The sequence below is a fragment of the Lagopus leucura genome, unplaced genomic scaffold (genome assembly GCF_019238085.1).
Source record: "Lagopus leucura isolate 7727_CA_CO unplaced genomic scaffold, USGS_WTPT01 Super-Scaffold_100001, whole genome shotgun sequence".
Classification (NCBI taxonomy): domain Eukaryota; kingdom Metazoa; phylum Chordata; class Aves; order Galliformes; family Phasianidae; genus Lagopus; species Lagopus leucura.
In genome coordinates this window covers 7,671,283-7,686,990 of record NW_024962262.1, presented here as the reverse complement: position 1 = coordinate 7,686,990, position 15,708 = coordinate 7,671,283, and the positions used below count along the sequence as shown (strand labels likewise).

Below are 15,708 nucleotides of genomic sequence, written 5' to 3'. Positions count from 1 at the left end.
TACTAACTTTCCAAAAAATATGAAGCCAAATTCAAAATCTCTCTCCTTAACTTCAAAGAGTTAATTGGTTTTTCACAGCATCCCAAAGATTACCTACACTGCAAAGCAAGGACTGCATATATCAACTTCATTCCTGAGACACAAGAGACCGGCCTCCAGGTAAGGTTTAGGATACTATTTTATTAAGAGTGTAAATTAAGACTGAAAATCAGCTCCCTTTGCAAAAAAGGGACAGTCTTCCCCATGTTCAACAAGTACTGATGTTCTACATGTGGTTCACGTTCTTTTCAGGTATGAATCAGGATATGAAGACAGGTCAGGTGTTATTTAATTTAAAATTATGAAGGAACATCGTGAGAAACATTTCTGCCATAAGAGTATGTAATATCAGTGAGACATGATCAACCTAGCTGAAAGAAAATGCATTTTTCTGACATGTCATACATGGTAATCTTGTCAAAATGTCTCATTCCTACTAATAAAACAAGACAAAGCAAGTGAATATACAGAATGACATGCAGATGAAGGAGACTAAGTAGACATATGAACAACACAGTAGAATGAACAAAAAAATGTGCAAAACAATCAAAGTAGCAACAGAGCAAGAAAAGTGAAATAGAACGACTGATTGCTTTCAAGTTCAAAACAAAACAACATTCTTTTAGCCAATCAAATCACTCCAATGGCCTACAGGGTGAAAGCAGAAGGCAAATCAAACCAAAGCAGCTTTATGAAAGATGCATAGTTATTTACCTGAAGATAATATGAATGGAAGAAAAGAAATTTATGGATAGATGCCTTACATGCAACTCTGGCAGACATTCAGATATTTTTCTCATGAAGAAACAGAAATCTAAGGACTAGAAGAAAATATTCTGACATTTCTTTTTAGACAATGTTTTACACGATATATTTCAGACTTCATTCCAAAATTGTTCACAATTTTCTGCAGCACATAATTCCAGTCCCAAATGTTCATCAATGAGTTAGTCAGGAAAGGATTAGTAGCAATTGACTGTAGCAACTAATTTTCAGTTCATCAGGTAGTCTGCAATTCTAAAAAGAAATGGGCTTACTAATGAATATTCTGTTGCTCTAAGTGTCTTTTTCAAATTCCAAGTCTAGATCTGAAGTAATCATAATTCACATAATATTTAACATGAGTGCTGGTCTAACCTTGCACATCACCCATGTAGTTTATTAAGCAACTTCAGCAAATGGCTCCAGAATTCGTCTGCAGCTTACTAATTCACACGAAATGTTTAGATAGAAAATTACACGGTTAACGTGTTGAACTGGAAAAAAACAAAAACAAAACAAAACAAAAAATGCTCTCAAGTAAGCTTTCCTTAAAATTTTAGCTACTCAGTGCTGGTGACAGACAAATCAGTTTGTACAGCAGTATATTTTCTTGCTCTTATTCTTCTCCACATTCTGAATCTCTTGTCCATTTTGAAATCCAAAGGCCCTTCATCTTAATCACTCTGGTCAGTATAGAGGTCAGACATAAGCCTCCAATATTGGATGTCTTGTACTATGTAGCTGAGTAGCAGCAACTAAACTAGAATTGCTGTACACTCTTCTAGGATACGTGAAACCTCTTAAGGCTGAATTAATATTCTTGTCCCTACTCTCCTTTCCCCACAGCAGAAAGCAGGAGGATTTCTCTCAAGCTAAGAGAGTTTGGGTTTTTCAGCCTGAAGAACAGAAGATTCCAGGAGACCTTATTGTAGCCTTTCAGTAGCTAGAGGGGTCCTACAAGAAAGATAGGGAAAAATTCTTTGTCAGGGAAGGTAGTGATAGGACAAGGGATAATGTTTTTAAAGAGAAAGAAAGTAGATTTAGATTAGATGTTAGGAAGATTCTTTAGTCGGTGGCACAGCTGCCCAGAGAGGCTGTGGGTGCCTTATCCCTGGAGGTGCTCAAGGCCAGGTTGGATGGAGCCCTCAGCTGCATTCTCCATACCTATACAAATAGTGTTCAGTATATTACGAATAGTGTATACTGTTGATTGTTCATTACTCAGCCTGTTTTCAGCCTCAGACTATGGTTTGAATCTGTGACATTTTTTAGCATGTATTAATACCACATTTTGAATCCTACTTTTGACAACCTCCTATTAGGCTGATTGCATTAGGATAGATTCATCTGAAATTGAGAAGGAAAGATGTAACTCGGAGTCAACAGTCATGGAGAAGAAAAACTGGATAAGGAAATGTGAGCATATTGAAGATGTAGAAGAATCACAGAACTATATAATCTTTGAGGCTTGTGCAAGTAAAGTCTTAGTGTTGAATGTCCAGTTGTTGATTTTTAAATTATTCTATATAATGTATTCATCAAAACTTCCAAACTTCAAACCATATAATATGTTTCTAGCCTATTAAAGAAAATGTGCTTTTCTTCTAAATAAAGGAAGTGAACCATCTCAGGAGTGGTTTTAGAACAATGAAATGAAGGCCTGTGATTTTTTATTCTCAGATCAAGAAGGAGTTTCAGTGTTCACCTCCAGTGAAATTCACAGTCCCTTGTACCTCCCCTGCATTTAGGATAAATTAACTGAAGCCTCTAAAATAAGAAAATATACTGACAAGAAACAAGGAAAAACTGTAAGAGATAAAAAGCTATCAAGAAAGATGAATGCTCATGGCTGAATAAAGAAACTGGAAATATTGCAAATGTAATGAATTTGAAGAATATGAATAGAGCGTAAGGTAAAATGTCATATATTAAATGCCAGAAAAATCACTGAATAACAAAAAAAACTATTAGCAAATATTATGAGATGGCCATGATTGGGGAAAGTATCTAATCATGTATCTATGATGTAAAAAAAGATCACAAAATCAAGCACTAAAAAGCTTCAGTTCTCTAGAAGTCAATATAAATTTAACATCTATTTTATATGGGCCTATGCAGGTAAAAAAATAAACAAGACAGAACTCCAGCATAATTTTCAGCTGCATATATACTGAATCATAGCATAGAGTAAAAAGATGCTGGCTTCTCCTGATAAACAAAATATAAACTTCAGATAAATTATAGCTAAAGCTTCATGCACTGAATATGAAAAGATGTACATCATACAGGTTATAGGATGAATTTTTAAAGAGCAATTTGAGCATAGACTGCTAAATGACAACAAAAGGAACATGATAACAGCTTGATGAAAAACAATCAAGGATTAGTATACCAAATTTCTCTTAACCAGAACCTATTAATAATATAGGATGAAGGAAGGAAAAGCTGTTCTAAATGAACAGCTGGGATGGAGGAGCCCTCCCACATTTTCCTCCATTTTATTTAGTACAGCAGAGGCTATGACACTGTCCAGGAATACAGACAATGCAACTTCAGCTCCCTTCTTTGTCTAACAGGATCTGAAACCATAATTCCCATTCTTTTTGATGTATTTTAACTGCTACTTTGGGAAATATAGAGTGAAGATCTCTCAAGCATTTACCATAAAAAGGAATATTTTTCCTCCTCCTCCTACTTTTCGCACAGTTGTTGTCTTTTTCCCATTCTGTTGATCAGTAAAATTTATACATACACATATATACTACCAAAACACAGAGACTCTGAGTAATACTTTCAAATACAGTCTAAATATAATAAACATAATTATTGATTTAAATGCAATCTTAAAATACCTTTTCCTTCATGCTATCTGACATGTATCCTGACTGAGTTTCACAAAATGTCCACCTTTTCTCTCATATAAATACCTTTAAGCCCAAGGACTTTCTACAGAAAACCAAAAACCAACTAAAAAACAAAAACAAAGTCAAAATACTTCAAAAGTGGGTCCTTCAAAATATTTTAAGATGTGGATTTAAAGAATTTACTGAGCATTTAAACTATAAAACTCCATAATATTCCAATTTAGAAAGTGATAATGTCATGATTAAAGGTGAACAACGTATTTAACAGGGAGAAAAATAACTGTTCTCACTTCCAGGAACTCAATGTTTTCAGCTTATTTCTATTGGAATATTTCCGCTAACTACAGAAAATACATATAAATTATCTCAGTTTGAAAGAATAATAAACCATTGTTACAACCAGGAGCACTCTCAGTTTCAAAAACAGCTTTGTTCTAACAGCTCTCTACTAGAAAATAAGTAGAATGGGAAAAAAAGTATAAACTTTAGAATGCAGTCCAGGATAGAATTAGAAATAAATTCACAAATGTTAGTGATTTGAGTTTTCTAGTGGGACAAATTCAAATTGACTAAAACCCAAGAAAATCCCCAAACCCTAAAATCAACAACAGATACTAACTTTTGTCAGGTAGAAGATGAGAATGCACAAAGGAATTATTGGTGAGTTATACTCCATTAGTTGCAAATCTAGGTGCAATAACCCTTTTGTGTTTGCTTCTAAAAATGTCATCCTGGATGCCGTTTTCAAGGAATTCAGTTTGACGTTAAAAGACATGTCATAACTTTGAGAATCTGGGCTCACGTGCCCCAGAAATCTGTTTATATAGCTCATAATGTAATTACAGCTACCTTAAGACAGATGAGGCAGAAGGCAGCAATATATTGAAAACTAATTGAAAAATGCAGTTGTCCAGAAGCACTTGTGGGGAAGAGGTCTCTGAAAAGCAGCTCAGAGCTCCAGAGTTTGAAGTGAAATTTTTGATGTTGTCACTCTCAATCTATTGAATCACTGACAGACAATCAAACCCGTCTGGCTGGCTGGCAGCTCATTTTGCTGGCAGGTGGCAAACAATTAGACACACCAATTTGTGCCTCCTGATGACATTAAAGCATGAAACTAAGTTGTATGCAGGGCCTAGTGATTTGTGTGAAAGCATTTCAAAAATAATACTCTTTGCCGTGGCAACTCATTTCAGACTGCCACCTCCCATTATGGCTTTGAGCAGTGAAGACGACAGACTTGAGTTACGTTCGGGGCAAGGCCGCTTCTGTTCAATCCGTCATCAGCGCCCCCTGAGACCTCAATCCCCTCCTTTCATCAATATCACCTCATCATTTACATTCGATAGTGCTTGAACGGCTGCATACATTAACTGCACAGAAGTCCCGCTCGATAAAACATGTTGGACACATTTTCTGCTTTTATGTTTCATTTATAACTGCACAAATTCTAAGAATGCACTGCAGCATGTTAGACAGTGACTTCTGTGAACATATTAGCAGCGTGCAACTGCAAGAACGTGCAGAGCAAAATGCAGCATATTAAATGATAAAATAGAATTCTTAACTTGAATGCTATTTATTGGAGTTTGCTTCATGTGTTATTTACCTACACGTGAAATGAGCAATTATAGCTGAAGAAAGCCTCTAAAACAACAAAGATGCTCTTCATTTTTTAGTAATTATTTATTACTGCAACTCTTCTAAGACACAGCCATCCAAATGTAAGCAAAAATGAGTAATAATAATAAAAATCACTAGGAATGCCTTTTGATTAAAGTGAAAAATGCATTTCTGCAATCTTGATTTGCTGATAAATACAAAATGACTGTGTGTACTTTATAAAAGCCAACAAAAAAGCTGAACTGAAACAAATAAAATGTGTCAAAATAATACACTCTATTGCTCATGATTCTCCCCAGAGAGGATAAACATGACCAGTGGCCACAAGGTTCAGTCAAGTACCAAAAGCTGCATAAACTACTGCAACAGAACCTATGGTCTAAAGACATAGCGCTAGCTTCTAAAAAATATGCAGTGTGCATTACTTTGATTATTAGTTTATAACAGTAAACACAATTCTATTTACATGAAAATGCACTGACAAGCAACTAACCTTTAACTTTTTTTCTTTTTTTTTCAGTGCTGATTAGAATAGTAGAGACCACAGAAAAAAAATCATAAATCATCACAAGCTAAAAGTCGTAATGATTTCTTAGGTCATATTTTAATTAAATCTGAACAATATAATTAAATATTATTGAGCAACATTTGTTTCACATTCCCCATAGAAAATTTCAGGGTAGGGATCTCAATCTGATTCTCCTTTGTAACTTTGTAAAGAAAAGCAAAAAAAATCACCTATCTTTTACCTCTACAGATTACCACAAAATCAGTGTAAGTACTTTGAAACCACGAGCAAAGCACACTGATAACGATGTATAAACAATGGTCAGCATTCAGGGATGTAGCCATGAGATCCAAACAGCAAGTTGATGTCCTGTAGGCTAAGAACACTAGTGTTTTTATGACAATACCAGCTGTTTAGTAATATCCCTTTAATTGTGGAGGTAAGAATGCAAGGCTCCTTGAGTCTGTGGGACTTGCCCTAACCTTCCAATGTTTTCTTCACAGTTGTAGGCTATAATAAATTATATGATCTATCTCACTCAACAAAATCAGACAGCAACATGTCCTATTAAAGAGAAAAAAATGTTCTAACAAAGTTAATACAATGGTCTTCTTTTTTCTCAGCTTTAACAACTACTTTTTTTTTTTTTTTCTTTTCTGAAGAAGTAATACCAAAGGCTGATGTGGCACAACATACACTACTACCAATATGCAAATAAAGCTGTACGCCTTGTACAGGTAATAACAGAATCACAACTTGGTCAGCAAGATAAGAGAACAGATAAGAAGAATCAAAGAAAGCAAGCAGTGAAAAAAAACCCCAAAGCTTCTAAGTCCCAAATGAACCTATTAAGTATGAGGTGTCTGTTAAAATGTGTAAACTCTAGCCATACAGCACGTCTCAAACAATTCCATAGTTCTACAGAATTATTTTTGAACATCTATAATGATGGTCCTTGTTTCAAGAAGAATCTAATTTCCATTTGTGCAAAAATAGAGGTTATAGTCAACCTAATGCAATCCTCTCTATGTAGTATTTAATGCTTTTTAATAAAGCTGTACTTCATGAATTTAAACTCATCATTCCAATCATTTTGATGTTAAGTTCCCTCTAAAGGCTACGAAGACATCTGATAAGCTAATATGCCATGTTAATTTAGGTTTCTATCATCTTGTGAATTAATAATAAAAATCTGAATGGAGTATTTTTTTGATTAACCAAAGTAGAAATTATCTGAATAGGTTCCAGTAAATAAACTTTTTTTGTTCTTACAGTTATGCGCTTTTAATTCTGCATTCACCATAAATTTCTTTACTTCTTAATGTACAGAAAGACATTTCTGAAATTTTGGAATATGATGGTTCCTCACATAGGATGAAAGAAAAGATTCCTGATCAGAGGGGAAAAAATATTTTTCACTTCACACAGAAGTCAGTCTAAAATTAACACTGGCACACTGATGAACAAGAAATATCCTCTTAATGAAGCACTTGCTATGTAAGCTTTCTCTGAAATGGCTATAAGAGCTAAAATAACATCAGAAAGGGTGATATTCATTGCAAGTAGGGCACATTGCACTGTTCCTAACTCAATCCAATCTTCTTTGTAACAACAGATGTTGATTGTTTATTGAATTATTTTGGAAAAGCAGCCTCTGTACTAATCTATACATATAGACAAAAGTCATCAGCTTTTCTATGCAGTTCATGATGAAAAAGTGCTTCACTTTTGTTCCAAAGTTCTCATGCATCTTCTTGCACTTTATTGTTTATGCTGGAAACATTGATTATATATTGTTATTTTTTAAGACTTTAATGAAAACAATTCTGACATTTTTGTAGGTCTTCTGTAAATGCAGATGGATTTTTTTTTTTTTCTTATAAATCATAACATGGCTGTTCAATTGTTTCAGTTTTCCTTTCCTTTAGAATTTTATTTATTTTTGCTACAGGAGGAACTGATGTTTTAACAACTGTCCTGTAAGGTTCGAGATATATTTTGTATCTTTAACTCCTCCTATTTTCTGTTCAGAATTAAAAAAAAAAAAAAAAAGAAAAGAAAAAGAAAAAGGTTTTACAAAGAAACTGCAGGAATCTTGTTATATCAGAAAATTTAATCACATCAGCACAAGTTAAATCTTTGCAGGGCTTAAGGTTGATCCCACAATAAAGCAGGCTACGCTTCTCCTAGAAGAATGTTGTCAGTTGCACATCTTACCCTGAAATGAAACTGTGATAACTGAGATGGGCTGGATATTTAATGTAAATTATTTCCATTAGAAGTTTGGAATCTACAGCCCAAAAAGCAAGAAAAAAGAATTCTGTGTGTAAATGTTCAACTAGTCAGTATATATCTTATATATACATATATCTTAGATTTATATCTTATATATCTTAGATTTCAGCTTATTTCCTTTTTAAAGACATAAGTCTGGTTTCCACTACAACTATACAAATCATTTGCCATGGCTGAAGTATCTCAGTGCTAGGAAAGAAGTGATGGATCCAGGATTTAAGCCTTCGAAAAAATATTTAACCAATTTGTTCTGTATCAGCAGATACTACTCTCCCTATTCACTAAAATGTTGTTTTAAAAGAAAAATAAAAGATTTAACTGTAATAATATTTCTATAAAACGGGCTTCTTTTACTATTAATTTGGAGTTATATTCACTGCTGTCAGAGGAAACCAAGGTGAATCACTTTTGTCTGTTCTATGCAGTATAATTTGCTGAAAAAGAAAAGGTGAAGTAATACAGCAATTTTTAACAGACAAATTTAAAACAATAGCAGAATAACAATGTTTGAAAAATTCTTCAAATTCAATCAATATAAAATAATGAATGCAGCCATATACCTGTCAAATGAATGAAACTGCATGGGAAGAATAGCCTGAGCTTCTCTCTTCAGAGCAGGATCAGGGTAAGGGATTGGATCCGGACCACATTCTGCAATTTCAACTGGGGCTGCCACGAGACTTTTCAGTATTTCCTTGACATTGATGCCTTTGCTTTGGCTGATACTGGATATCGATGATGAGGTTTTCAAGATTTCACTGGGGCTTTCAGTTAAGCTCTCCTGAGATTTCTTCACTTCTGAAGACAGAGTAGACAACAGTTCACTCATAGCATCAGGGCCTGTGCTGGTCTCCAAGTCTGTTCCATTCAAAATATTAGGCATCTGTTCTTCACCAATTCCTGAATCTGTATGAGGAATAGAGCTTTCCAGCTGAATATCTTCAACTGGTGTTGGTGTTTCTTTATCTTTGATGTTTTCTGGAAACGCAGTTGGTGTCTCTGCAGTGAAATAGAGATTTTGAATAATATTTAGTTACTTTTTATTTTTTTTTTCCTAGAAATATAATTAGGAAGCTTTGTAATACAGAAATTTCTATTAGAAAGCCTACAAATATTAGTAATTTAAGCCTGAATACTCATTCTGCATACAAAACATTTTGGTTTGAACACCTCTTTTGCATATATAAAGACTTGTAAGGGAGAGCCCAAAGTACAAGCTCAGTTATATTTTGATATTACAGCCCACAACTCATACAGTAATCAAATACCAGAATACTGTCAGGAATAACAGGAATAACAACATTACAAATCATAACTGATAGAAACTGCATACAGGTATCACTTGTGAGGTTACTGTTAAAGAAAAATGTAACCACTTATGCTTCAGGATTACTACAAAAACATAGGATATGTATGGCTGACAGCAAATCTTAAGCTTGTATTCAAAAGAAAACTGCTGGATATTTAGTTTGCTTTGTCCTTTTGTTTAAAATGCACGTTATACACATTTTACACACGTGGATTTACATTAAATGCATTAAATTCATTAAATTTACATTAAATTTATTTGTACATGAATAATAAGAAAAAAAAAGATGCTATTATTCATTTTTAAAATAACTCCCTTCACTACAAAAGGCAAAATTCTGGCAAATTTTAAGAACAAAATAAGCTCAGCTTCATAGAGATGGGAAGACGGGAAAGTGAAATCTGCTGAGTTTGGAACATATCCAGATTGAAATGGACTTTACAACATCTTGTAACTGAGAAGGCATACCTCTATTTATTATTGCAGTGAAACAGACAAAAACTTCATTAGATAAGAATAATTTTATATAATCAGAGGAACGTTAGCAAAAGTGATTAAACTGCACATTTGTCTTTTCTTTTTAATAAACTTGCATTCAAAATCACTTAAAAAATTTCAAACTACATTATTTTCATTGAGTCAGTTGCACTGATAAGAAAATGCAGCTCGCTGGTGTATGAAGGATGTACACTTTTTGAGGGGATGGTTTAAAGACAGTTAGTTTAGATATTTTGGAAATATTTTAGAAACATACAGAGATTAAACTTTGCCTACCTAATTATTTCAAACAAAATATCCGTCAATAATATAGCTTTAATAACAAGCATATAGCTAATTACTAATTCTGTAATACAATCAGCTGTAAAAAATCTACGTATTTACCACCAGGACATATGTGTCTGTGTGTGCACATACCCAGAAAAAAATCTTCCATGTAAGATTACGTATGTGTTTGTAACAAATTCTACTGTAAAATGAATCATACTTACAAGTGTTGACAAACAAATACAGATAGAAAACAATAGCTTTTAAAAATACAAAGCATAATGGCCCATTATATGGTATATTGTTTTCTTTTAACAGCCATAAAAGCTGAAGCCACTTCCTCCTTCTCTTGCTCCTAATAGACTTAAACACTTCTTACCAAACAGACATGTGCCTTGTTTTCCGAGGCAGGAAGTAGAAACAGGATTTATGAGCTGCATTTGATGCACTTAGCATCTGCTGGTCAGGAAGTAAAAAATCCAATACTACTTAGTACTGCCCATATTTGGCACAGAGGGACATCTGATCCACAGCATGAGCCTAATGAATTTTCTGCTTGTTTGTCTCTTTATACTTCACCCATCTAAAGACAACACGTTTGAACCAACAGAGAACCAAAGAGTAGGACTGATTGTAGCAGATGACTGCTGCCCTATTTAAGCAGGAATTGCACCTCTGTGCTGAATATTCTACCTGCTTGGGGAGACAGCTACATAAAACGCCAAAAGGCCAGGACAGAACCCACAGCTTACAAATGCTTGGTTATAATTACAGGAGCCATGGCATTGTATATGAAGTTGTGGCTACTTTATGATAATTCAGACTCCGATTTGAACAGCTTGAAGCTGTTATTGCTAATAAAGAATGTAAAAACAGTGTCTGTAGCTTTAGGGAGCAAAATGTTTTGACTCCTTGAGAAAAAGATTCAGATTACAAAAGCCCCAAAGAAAATATTATAATTGCTTAAAGCACAGCTGAAAAATTAAACACATGAATTGGGCCTAAAAGAAACTTACAAGGGAAAAAATATATATAACAAAAAAGGTAATACAGCTTTCTCTGCTAATTATTCAAGTCCAATAGTAACAGGAAGAAAAAACTGCTGAAAGTGAAATGAAGGTATATTGTAATCTATATAAGGTTCTAAATAAAATAAGGTTCCGCTGTTATATAATTAAAGAAGACTATACATAAATGAAGGTACATTATATGGCAGAGTTAGGGTACATTTACCCTCAATTTTCATTAAGGTCAGTGATGTCCAACACAAAACCAAAGGCAGTAAAGCTCATGGAAGTCTTCTGGAAATTCAAATGTTCCAACAAAACCAGAAGTAAAATTTAAATGTATCAAAACTGTGGGAATTAATTGACTCCAAACCAATTTTTTAAAAAGCAGTTTATGAAATTAGTGATGTAATTGCAAGTATTTTTTGCCAGACATGTAAGTGGACACAGCAACACATGACCGGAGAATACCAAACATGTTTTTTCCTGTTATGAAACGGTGGGGAAAAAAGATCTGGATAACTACAAAAGTTCAACAGTAAGCAAGATTTCAGGATTTATTTTGGAGAAAAATATAGTAATGGAGTAGAACGCCAAAACGCTAAACTAAGAGCTTTCTTAGTATTTATTGTCAAACAAAATACAGCCAAAGAAGTAAATTACAGCAAAGCTAGAGTGTCACAAAATATGACTGATAAGAAGGGCCTGGACACATCAATCACTGGGTAATTATTCATTATCAATACCACACTGTCAAGGAAAAGGCAAACATGATTCCAAACTTTGCTGAAAAAAGTAATTCCTAAAACAGCTCAGTATTAATGGCACTAGAGAAGACTTTGGTAGTTTCATTATGGAATACTGTACGCACTGCCCTATTTCAGAAAGATGAAGTGCCACCATGCAGATCCATTCTTGGACGAAAAAAAAAAGCAACATATTATTGCAGTAAAAAAATATTTTAAAAAAAAGCTCGGCTGATGCAGTCTGGCCAGAATAATGCTGGAAGTGTACATAGCAGTAGTTATTCAAATACTTTTTTGGAGGCAAATTCCAGAAATATAATTTAAGTTAGATGAAGTGCAAACTCACTATGAACAGCAATCTGAGAAAACTGCATAAATCCAGTGCATTAACTCAATTTTCAAAACATCAGCAAGCATCCTACAGGTTCAAAATGTCAAATTTACTTTTTGTAAATCAAAACAAAATAAAATTCAGAACGGATAGAACTGATTCATATTTTTTCTCAAATAAGTATTGTTGCAAAGTAGTTTTTGTGATTCAGAAAAATCTGTCTAAAAATGCATATCATCATAATCATCTGCATTACTGTAGGTAAATTCTAAGCTCTTGAGGATGGGTCACAGAAAACAACAAATCTGATTTGCAGCAATGCAGATACGTTTTATTCTTCATTTATAATTTGGGATAGCACTCCTGTAACTTTCAGAATTCAGGACTAAGGAATCAGTAGTTCATGTTGTTATGCATTAGAAATCTTAAACCTCCAATGCTTACGCGTTCATAAAAAAATCCAAAAAACTCAAAGCAACTTAGCAAACTGATAATTTTAAACATGAAGAGAAACAAAAACGTAACTGGTTACATCTGTTGATGTTAGAGCATTCTGACAGTAAGCTTGGAAATTTTCAGCAAACCTCATCAGTTTTGTGCAGCACTAGGCCGTGTCAGTAGACAAAGCAGAAACATTACTAGATCTAGTGATCTTAACCCTGTCAGAAACACGCTGTTGAAAACCAGATGCCTTCTCCTTACTGTTTTTCATTGTAACTAATGAGTTCATCTACTACATTATGGGAAAAATATGGGCTTAAGGTAACTAAATGACATATTGTATATCTGTCAGTCTCATCCGTCACACTCCTTGCCTAAAATATCTTGTTTGCTTGTGATTTATGAAGTGTATTGCAATTGTTTTAACTATCTGAGATAGCTAAACAGTTATTTCACTGCCTCTAAATGCCTGAACAATGCAAAACCTACTCCGTTTATTCCACAATAAGGAGACATTTCGTGTTGATGGCAAACACATAACATTTTGCCACTATAAAAAAATCAACAACACAAAACATTCTGGTTTGAATCTTTACTTAAAAATGGAGAAATTGTGTACATATTCCTATGGCCTTTTTTTCTTTCTTGACTTAAAAAAAACCATCCTACACACAAATAAGATGAAAAAAAAAAAAAAAAAAGAAAATCTTTAACTGCTTACACTATGGCTGAATACATTACTTTCCAACTCAAGAAGTAATGTATATGAAAGCTGCACTATCGCTGTCATCATTTGTCTAATGCAAGCAATGTAGCAACATTTGCTAATGGAAGCTGTGGGGGCAATTCAGGAATAAGAGTTGTTACCGCCTTCCAGTCTGCACATGTACTAGAAAATGTATGCACTGTTCTCTGTACATCTTTTATGGCACTGATAATTACCTTATTAGGTGCATTTCAAATGCTCCTCCTCAGTATTCTACAAATTTTCAGGGGGCATATGCTGCAGGCTGAAGACACTTTCAGGCCATCAAGGCCATGATATTACAGCTTCCTTCAGAAGTGGCAGAGTCAACTAATCAATGGCCAAACACTTGGCTATAAAGAAATATGAAAATCTTCTTCCTAGAAACACTGATCTACTAGTTTTTGCACAGGAGAGGTGGCACAATTATACAGAAATGAAGAACTAAATATGAGGACAGAATCAAAGAGTAGTAAGGATTTGATTTGAAACTAAATGGAAATACAGTCAGTCAGAAGCTGAGGCACAACAGTGAGAAGAATCACACTAGAAGAAACATTAGTATTCCAAGCTGCTATATATTCACTCAGTAACTTTGGTCCTAATGGCATTTCTATTTCTATATGGAAGTTACAATAGGACATAGGAAAACAAAACAACCCTACATAGTCATGTTGGTTCTTGCCCAACCACACAATGTACATTCACTTCAGCAGCCCAGAGAGTATTACTTTTCATTCAATAATTATGCATTAACGAACAAAACTGGCCTCATCTCAGTAACGGAATTAATGGGATTCTGTTATTTCTGAGGCAAGGTTATCTGAGAATCAGTAAATTTTATTTTGCAGAACACATTTGCAGAACAGAAAGGCTCAAATGGGAGAAAAATGGAGAAAGATAGGATTGGGAAATCAAGGTTGGAAAGTCAGTCACAAAGACTCTGCATGGCAGAGACAAAGCTGATGTGGTGTGATTCTCAGTGTGTTGGTCATCACAGGCCTCTACCTCCTGCCCACTTTTGCTTTTCCTCTTTATGACAATTTTTAAATTAAAAAAAAGATGAGTTTGTAGTTGCCTATATTTCTAATCAACTACAAGTAAATATTTTTGTTTGGACATTCCTTGCAAAACAAATTAAAAAAAAGCAATGTGTCACACAATTTACATTATCCAGGCAGAAAAACAGTTAAGCACAAAATATTTTCCAAATATCAACATATGATGAAGCTTATACAAAAAACATTATTATAAGAACTGCTTTGAAAGAAATTAAAGAACTTTTAAAACATCTGTACTCTGTACATACAAATCAAAATATTACTGTTAATTGATCACAAAAAAAAATTACAACTGCTTCATGTGTATGCAGTGATCAATCAATTAATAATGAAATGTAAGTGCAATTCTATATTCTGATGCCATAAGTCATTCATGATGTAGTAATAGATAAATAGGTGGGATATATTTTTTATAAACAGGCAAGCAATAAATATTCTTGAATTGGATGCAGAAACTCAATACAGTTCAACTTTACCATTCACATGACTATCATCCATGTCCCACATGTACATGCATATGTACAGCTAGATTTTCTATCTATTCTATTTATCTATAGAATCTATGATTCTATGATTTTGTGGAAGCTTGAGCAACAAATTTTATCAGGATGTTATGGAGGCAAAGGGTATTTTGAGAAGCAGTGTAAAATAGTTCAGTGCTATATTGTGCAGTTAGACTGCTATCCTTCTGCAAAACAATTAGATTAAAAATAGGCTGAAAATCTACATGCTACAACGCTAGAAATACAAATTATGATGTAGCAAACACAGTACTCAGGGTACTGTACACCAAAAAGATCAGGAAAATTTGCTGCTTTACTCTCCCCAGATGAAAAAGCAATTTCTGCTTCTATCAGGAATAAATAAAAAAAAATCAATAGCTTTCAGTCCATCCACAGCACACACCTTTAAAAATCTGTTCATTTCAGAGCTTTGGGGAAAAATAGACAGTAGTATCAAGGGAGACGAAAAGCCAATCCATTTTTGATAAAGTACTGTGATAAGCCACATACTGTTTTTCTCCACGCAATATGATACAAGGTGAACTGAACCGTTACAATGTTTTTATTTCCAAAACATTCCTGAATATAAGTGATAACATCAAATTTTTGTAATGTTTTTTTTTTTTTTTTTTTTTTTTTTTTATAATTTGTTTTTTTTTTGTTGTTTTTAGATAAAAAAAAAATATCAAAACATCAGCACAAAAAAAAC

General features: G+C 33.8%; 1 protein-coding gene across 1 annotated transcript in view; it reads right to left on the bottom strand.

Moving 5' to 3' along the window:
- Positions 1 to 15,708, bottom strand: part of NBEA (neurobeachin) — a 466,212-nt gene that overhangs the window by 281,772 nt on the left and 168,732 nt on the right. Inside the window, exon 31 of the mRNA XM_042868525.1 lies at positions 8,652 to 9,090. Within this exon, the coding sequence (XP_042724459.1) occupies positions 8,652 to 9,090 (439 nt within the window). The remainder of the gene's footprint in view (positions 1 to 8,651; positions 9,091 to 15,708) is intronic.